This window comes from Salvia hispanica, chromosome 2 (genome assembly GCF_023119035.1).
Source record: "Salvia hispanica cultivar TCC Black 2014 chromosome 2, UniMelb_Shisp_WGS_1.0, whole genome shotgun sequence".
In the NCBI taxonomy this organism is placed as follows: Eukaryota; Viridiplantae; Streptophyta; class Magnoliopsida; order Lamiales; family Lamiaceae; genus Salvia; species Salvia hispanica.
In genome coordinates, this window is record NC_062966.1 from 22,552,997 (window position 1) to 22,560,511 (window position 7,515).

The 7,515-nt window shown below is 36.4% G+C and overlaps 1 protein-coding gene across 2 annotated transcripts; it reads left to right on the forward strand.

The window, feature by feature from the left end:
• The first annotated feature begins 1,531 nt into the window (after positions 1–1,531).
• Positions 1,532–4,855, forward strand: LOC125208321 (pectin acetylesterase 11-like). 2 transcript variants are annotated; one of them, XM_048107904.1, is made up of 14 exons: positions 1,568–1,590; positions 1,743–1,824; positions 2,202–2,324; positions 2,428–2,510; positions 2,615–2,759; positions 2,852–2,931; positions 3,138–3,224; positions 3,313–3,437; positions 3,535–3,595; positions 3,707–3,760; positions 4,025–4,102; positions 4,220–4,322; positions 4,404–4,561; positions 4,643–4,855. In XM_048107904.1, exons 3-14 carry the CDS (start codon positions 2,213–2,215, stop codon positions 4,787–4,789), a joined length of 1,233 nt encoding a protein of 410 aa, XP_047963861.1. In that variant the 5' UTR covers positions 1,568–1,590; positions 1,743–1,824; positions 2,202–2,212; the 3' UTR covers positions 4,790–4,855. The 2 variants fall into 2 exon arrangements, with proteins under 2 accessions (XP_047963860.1, XP_047963861.1); XM_048107903.1 differs by lacking the exon at positions 1,743–1,824 and having other exon boundaries at positions 1,532–1,590.
• Positions 4,856–7,515: the final 2,660 nt, after the last annotated feature.

Consider the following 7,515-nt stretch of genomic DNA (forward strand, 5'->3'; position numbering starts at 1 on the left):
ACCATTCAAAACATCATCGAAGAGTGGTGAAGAATATAACACGTTCAAGTCGTTGTTGGATCCGGCAACACCGAAATATGCATGCCAAATCCATAGGCGGTAGTCGGCGACCGCTTCAAGGATAAGCGTTGGGCCGCCACCTTTGTGGCCGCTTAAGTGTTGCCCCCTCCAAGCAGTCGGGCAATTCTTCCACTTCCAATGCATGCAGTCAATGCTGCCTAGCATACCGGGAAAACCATGGACTGTTTCGTGAAGACGAAGCAACCGTTGACAATCGTCGGTGGTGGGTGCCCGAAGGAATTCCTCGCCGAAAGCAGAACGAACGCCGTCGCAAAAATTCTTGAGGCATAGGATTCCAGTTGACTCACCGACATGCAAATACTCGTCGAAGAGGTCAGCCGTTTGCCCAGTAGCAAGTTGTCGGATGGCACAAGTACACTTTTGCAACGCCGTGAGACTTTGCCGACCGGTTGCGTCTGCACCTTCTTGAAAATATTCAACGCGGGTGGATAATGTGTTGACAATACGCATAAACAAACGTTTTGACATGCGAAAACGGCGCCGAAAGTAATCTTCTGGATACCGCGGCTGGTCGGAAAAATAGTCGGCAACGAGCCTTTCATGGGCTCCTCTCGATCACGAGGGATGTAGCGACGTTTTGCTCTAGTTGGTTGAGGAGGAGGGGCGGGCGTATTGGCGGCGACATAGGCTTCATAGGCGGCACGATATTGTTCATAATATTCTTGTTCTTCGCGCTCCGCTTCCGCAATGAGATTGGTGAAATCCATTTTTGAATTTTTGAGAGAGAGTTTGGGTGAGAGAGGAAGATGTAGATGATTAGTATGAAAAATTATGAATGAGAGATAATTTGATGTGAAAAGTGGATGATGAATGTGTGTATTTATAGATGATTTTGGGATTAAAAAAAAAATAATTCACAAAAATCCAAAAAAAACGTCTATAAACGGCTATATTTTTTTGGTATTATTTTGAATTATTTATGCATTTTTTAAAAAAAATAAAATAACAATTGAATTTGCCAACGTTAATGTCGTTGGCCAATCAGAGCGTGCCACGTGTGGCTGCTCAGCGGCACGGACGTGCTCTTAGCTAAGAGCAGCGACGTGCCACTGACACGGACGGACGAGCTCGTGCTCAGCGGCACGGACGGACGGACGGCTTAGAGCAACCGCTGCGGATGCTCTTAGTTCATGAAGACCTATAATTTATGTTTGCCTGTTGCTCATTTTTCATTGTTAGTTTATAGTACTCATATTGCTTCCTAATTAGTAGGAGTATGAGTTAAGTTGGATGAGCAAAACTTTCATCACTATTTAAGGTATATGTATGTTGACAGGAGCAAATGAAAAGACCTTTTGTGTAGACCTTTTCCACATGCTCTTATAGGAATTAAGATTGAATTTTTGTCGGAATCTCCATTTAAGATACCTCCTCTTAACCACTCATCTCTGACACACACACACACACACACTTGAATTAGGGGTTATTCAACAATTATATATTCTTAATTATATTTTGTTCACATGGGTTTGATTTTGATAATTAAGAGCCGATCAATTACATCTAGAGGTGTTGCTTCCGTCCTCGATCTATTGTCCATTTTTTTGATGTTGGTGCTCATATTCGCCTCATCGTTGCTCTTAATTGCGCCATTTTATTTTTTTGCATAATTCTGCCAGAGTATTCAATAGTTTTTTATTTTATGTGCAACGCCCAAGCAGATGTGCCTTTGGACAAATGGTTGGGTCCAACTTGCATTCAAAGACAAACAGAAAAGGATATATAAATGGATATAAAAAATTAGTAAGTTAACTACTTTAATCAATATTAACATATTTAGAATTCTTGTTCGAAAAATACATACATAGAGATATTTAAGTCAATTCACTCTTTAATTACATATAAAAACCATAAAAACTCTATCTTACATGCAGCTAGCTAGCTCCCTTTGAGTATGAATATAATAGGTCTCTTAATTAATCCAGTATAAACAAACTTCCATCTACACTTACTAATTCACTTTCCTTGATGATGAGCAATGCTTGATGTTGATGTAATTGCAGATTGACCTCACTTTTCTTCATATTTGTGACTAATTCTTTTTGCCAATTATGATTACGTGCCTTATATTGTCTTTAATAACTAATTAACAAGTTGATTTCATTTCAATCATTGTGTAGAGACACAAGTGATGGCTACATTACTACTGGCACTTAATATATTATCTTTGGTTGTGGCCGGAATCGAAGCAGGCGAAAGCGTAACCATTACCCTATTGGACTCCGCTGTTGCCAAAGGAGCTGGTATATACATACGCACGTATAGTATATGTTTAATTCTTAATTATTATTAATTCATTATTTGCTTAACTAACTAAATTATAATTAATTTTTTTTATATATATAGTGTGTCTAGACGGCACCCCTCCGGCCTATGCTTATAGCCCAGGGTTCGGAGACGGAGTCGACAACTGGCATGTATTCCTAGAGGTTTATGAATAAGGACAGCTTTTGTGGATTTTTATCATTTACTTCTATTATTGTTGAGTTCATAAGCTTTTATGATAATAAGACTAACAATTTGGAGTTGCAAGGGTGGTGGGTGGTGTCTGGATGCAGATGACTGCCTTGGTAGAACCAGATATCCTATAGGAAGTAGTGCTAAGCTTATGTCGGAGGTGAAGAATGGTGTCATATCCTTTGGAGGGATGCTCGATGCCAATTCCACCTTGAATCCTAGTATATATGTGTAGTTAAATCTAATCAAAATCACAATTTCATTTCTCTACTTTGAAATATATAACTTAATTCTTGCATGTGTATGATTTCAGATTTCTACAATTGGCACGTGGTCAAAATCTTCTATTGTGACGGCTCATCTTTCATGTCCGATGTTGAGGCCGTAGACCCTGTAAGTTTTTAAATTTCTTCCATGTCACCAATAAGCGCAATTAGTTATACTAACCTAACATGCACTCTTTTAAAAACCGGTCTGGATGGTTCGACACAAACTAGAAGGCTGATGAGTCTGGTTTAGTCCTAATTGTATGTTTTACTCAAATCAATTATAGCTACATCGCTTTACTCAATTGTTCAATTTCTGAAACATTTACATAGAAGCACAACCTGACTTATAGAGGTGCGAGAATATATGATGCCATGATGGATGAGCTCGTACGAATCGGAATGGGAAATGCTAAAAATGTATGTGTTATTAAATTATAGTAACTCTTGAATTAATTAAATTCTAATTGCTAATTGATATTAATTGATGCTAGTATTATTTTTATAGGCTTTATTGTCAGGCAGTTCGGCAGGTGGTTTAGCCACTATTTTACATTGTGATAAGTTTCAATCGTTGTTTCACAGCACAACTAAAGTGAAGTGCATATCTGATTCAGGATTTTTTGTTCGTGGGTAAGACTATCTAGATTAATTACCTAATTATCAAAATATTTTTTATTAATATATTATTATAAACTATGTCATTGATTAATTTTGTTTGGCTCACTAGAGAGCATTTTATAGGCGCTGATTGGAGAGAATCTTTCTACTCTAGAGTGGTATCAACACATGTATGTATTTTTTTATTTAAGTTTACTTTGTTATATAATCAAGTACTATTATATATTATTAACGTGTGGATTCTTACGTTAATTCCTCATTTTTGCTATGTGTATATATAGGGTTTGACGAATATGCTGCCTACATCGTGCACATCCAAATTTAACCCAACTCTGGTATGAATATAATACTCTCCCCGACCCACTGTAGAGAGAGTAAAGTAAGTGAGGGAATGCAATGAGAAGACTATTCTCTACATTATTCTCTCCCTTATTTAACTCTCTCTACATTTTTAACTATTTATTATCATTTTTCAAAATGAGTGCAAAAAAGAAGTTACTCAAGTAGCGTGGGACAGAGGAAGTATGAACTAACTTATCTTCATTACTTTTCCGGATAATATAATTAAGTATTCCTCATAATCAAATTTGTATTTGTAGTGTTTATTTCCTGAAAATTTGGTCCCAGATATCCAAACTCCACTATTTTTAATTGAATCAGCATTTGACTCATATCAGGTATGAGCAATCTTATAATGTACTAATATCTTTGATGTCAGTAATTATATATATATATACATATATATATATATATATATATATATATATATTTTATTTCCAATCTACTTGTCACAGATAGGATCGAATTTGTACTCTCCGGGTGATAGAAGCCCGAGATGGGTCAGTTGCCTCCAAAACTTGATGTTTTGCAATTCGACTGAGATAGAAATCATGAAAGGTATATACAATATAATTACTATTTTATAACTCGATTTAATATGAATTTATCTCTCATACTATTTGTTTTATTTTTATTTAGATTTTAGGTTCACATTCATAAATACGCTTAAAAATACAATTGCAAATAGCTCTTCAAGGAGAGGCTATTATGTACATAGTTGCTGGCGACATACGCATATAGAATCCCCACGCGGTTCGATATGCTCATTGTTTGTTGGACATGGACTTGCTGACAAAGTAAGTGAAACTCTATAAAGTATCTGCCACACAAATTGTTTGGTCACACACTATTAATTTAATATGAAGTGTATTTTTCAGAATATAGCAGAAGCCGTGGGAGACTGGTATTTCGACCGGAGCGAGTTCCAGGAGATGGACATGGTCAACAACTTGCCACTGAACTGCACTGGCGACGACCAACCTACTTTGTTGAAAAAGTGCATGGATTATTATATTCAACATTAGATGCCATGAATTGATAGCATGTGAATTTGATTAATTATGAATAAAGGGTTAAAGTTTTCAATTAAATTCGACTTCTTAATTACTAGTTAATTGATGGTTAGTTAAATTCGACTTATTAATTATAAGTTAATTGATGGTGATAATATAGGTTACGAGTTATGAAATGAAATAAGTGGATGATATGTCATCGATAAAACCTTGATGTTGTCCATTTAATTTATTTCAAACTTCATTTAATAATTGGTTATTGTATTGGTGATCAAACAATATAAGATTAATTAATCAAAACCAATGTTTTTTTATCTTATGATTTCTTATATTTTATTTGTTGAAAAAGAGTGGATTACATAACCAAATACTATCATACCCACCATAAGACATTATGTACATAATCACAATATGGTTAAATCAGAAGTGAAACTGCTAAAACACAATTGAGAATATAAAGTGTTGGCCAGATTCTAAGAACAAACTTGGGCCGAAGTGTCGGGTCGGGTCAAAGTGTAGCAAATTTTGGGGGACGGAGATAGTATATATGTATATGATCATGTAGAAACAATGCTAGAACGAGCTGGTGCTTCTACGGTGTCTGACGGAGCTCAACTAAGTGTAGAAGAACTTCAAATTTGATTGAAACCATATCTACGAAACACATTTTTTAAGGTGCCAAAATATGATGATCAAGTATTGTTCAGTCGACAAATGAAGGGGAAGCTACCTCAACATGCCTTCCTCAATTTAATAAGGTCCATTATCAGGCAGACGTACGAAAAATGAAGTGACATTACTTTAAAACCTCCCATTTAATTAACAGAACTCTAATAAAATGTTCTAGGTAAAATTAGAAGGGAGACTGAAATTGAAAGATCAGAACATACAAACTCGATATATCTAAGATCCGGGAAATTGACAGAAACTATGGACATTGCAGCTTCATTATAGCTGCTTGCTTCCAGATCTCGGAGTTGTTCTCTCTATTATCAAGCATTCCTCTTTCTTCTATTTGTGCAGCATCATTAGTAATCTGTCGCCAGTACATAAAAAACTTCACAATCATAAAACCATCCCCGATGAATACTAAAAAGCACAAATAAAAGACGGGCAGATAACTTCAACTCACATATGGCAAAAACTGACAATCTGTGCCTATTGAAGGTCTTCAAGTGAAATACCTCTGTTCTTTCATCGTGCATCATGTTGATAGCAGCAACCTCAACAATGTTGGCCAGCTCAGCACCAACCATTCCTCAGTGATAGTGGCAACAGCCAAGTAGTCCACCTCTTTTTAGCAACAAAGGAAGCTCATCAAGAATGAATTTAATTCAGAAATTCGAACTTCTTTACTAAATAAACTGGAAAACGAGAACCTATACACCTAAGGTTACAACCATGCAATCATTTGTTCATCTGGAATAAACACGAAAGGAGTAACTACATCTTGCATCCAACATCACAAACCGTGCCGTGAATCTCTATACGGATTAAGTCATTCGATTATTGTAGAAACTGCATATTATCTATAATTCCCATCCAAATAACATAATTTATAAATGAAAAATTCATGAATCCATCAAAATTCAAGCACAAACATAATATGTGAGCTAAAATAAAGCCAATACGATTTGAGAAAACATCTCATAGAGCCAAAAATTAGCCAACGGAAACTCACAAACATGAATCCCAGCAGCATCAGAACATTTCCAAAAACGTAATAACATTATAATAGAACTCAATACCTGAAGGTGGTGACGCCAAAGATGAGTGACAGGAATTCTGAAAGTGGAGGATTTCCCCCAAAATGCAGTGAGCAGACCAGTGAAAATGTCACGACCGCACTTTTGCTAGGGATAGCAAAGCCAGGAACCCGTGACTAGGGGTGGGAGATAAGAAGAAGGGAACAGAAAGGGTATAAACAATGGCTGAATTTTCACTTGATCACTAGAAATTTGAATGGAAATCTTACTTTTCAAAATTCAAAACCTTATTCATCAATAGACATTTATCAGAGCACAGAAGATCAGTCGATGTTATCTAAAACTTAGTACGCAGCGGAATGAACACGGTCACATGTATAGAGACATGCACCTCTGAGAGCCTCTACTTATAATAAAAAGAAAATCATAACCTCTGCTCAGCATTCTCCACCGTCACTGCTCAACCTACATATTTAGAAATATATGCAGGGCTGAGTATAAATTACTCAGTGAACACATTGCCGAAATATACATATACATAAAATTAAAATATTGTCATGCCATCACAGTAACACTCGAGGGTTTTCTCTAAAAGGCCCGAGCTTACTAAATTCTATGTTCAACCGCGGTCTAAGTTCCTGTACCATATCTTAACATTTGTGTACTGGGAAGGTGGCCACCTTCCACGACGGTCACATGACAGGCCAATGGCTCACGGTCCATTTGTGTACACTAGTCCAAGCAAGGTTTGCGGCCTTACTTGAACCCGAATTAGATTATAACATTTTTGGCATGACCAAGGCAGATAGGCATAAATCATTTATGTCAAGACAATAACATTTGACGAGCATGAGTTTGGATTTTTACCAAAACTCATCTCAAAATTACTTTGGGATTTTTATCCACATTAATATATGTAGGATAGAAAGCTCACCTCGTTCGTTTAATTTCCTTAACTTGAATTTCTCGCTCCGATCTTAACTTGCGGAGATAACCTTTTTGAAAACATCACAATATAGTACTCCCTCCGTC

Excerpts from the sequence above, each read along its gene's own strand:
- LOC125208321 (XM_048107903.1), top strand. The coding sequence starts at position 1,545 with ATGGGTTTGATTTTGATAATTAAGAGCCGATCAATTACATCTAGAG. Across the intron at positions 3,438-3,534 it reads TCAGGATTTTTTGTTCGTGG|AGAGCATTTTATAGGCGCTG; the intron begins GTAAGACTATCT and ends TTGGCTCACTAG. Across the intron at positions 3,596-3,706 it reads CTAGAGTGGTATCAACACAT|GGTTTGACGAATATGCTGCC; the intron begins GTATGTATTTTT and ends GTGTATATATAG.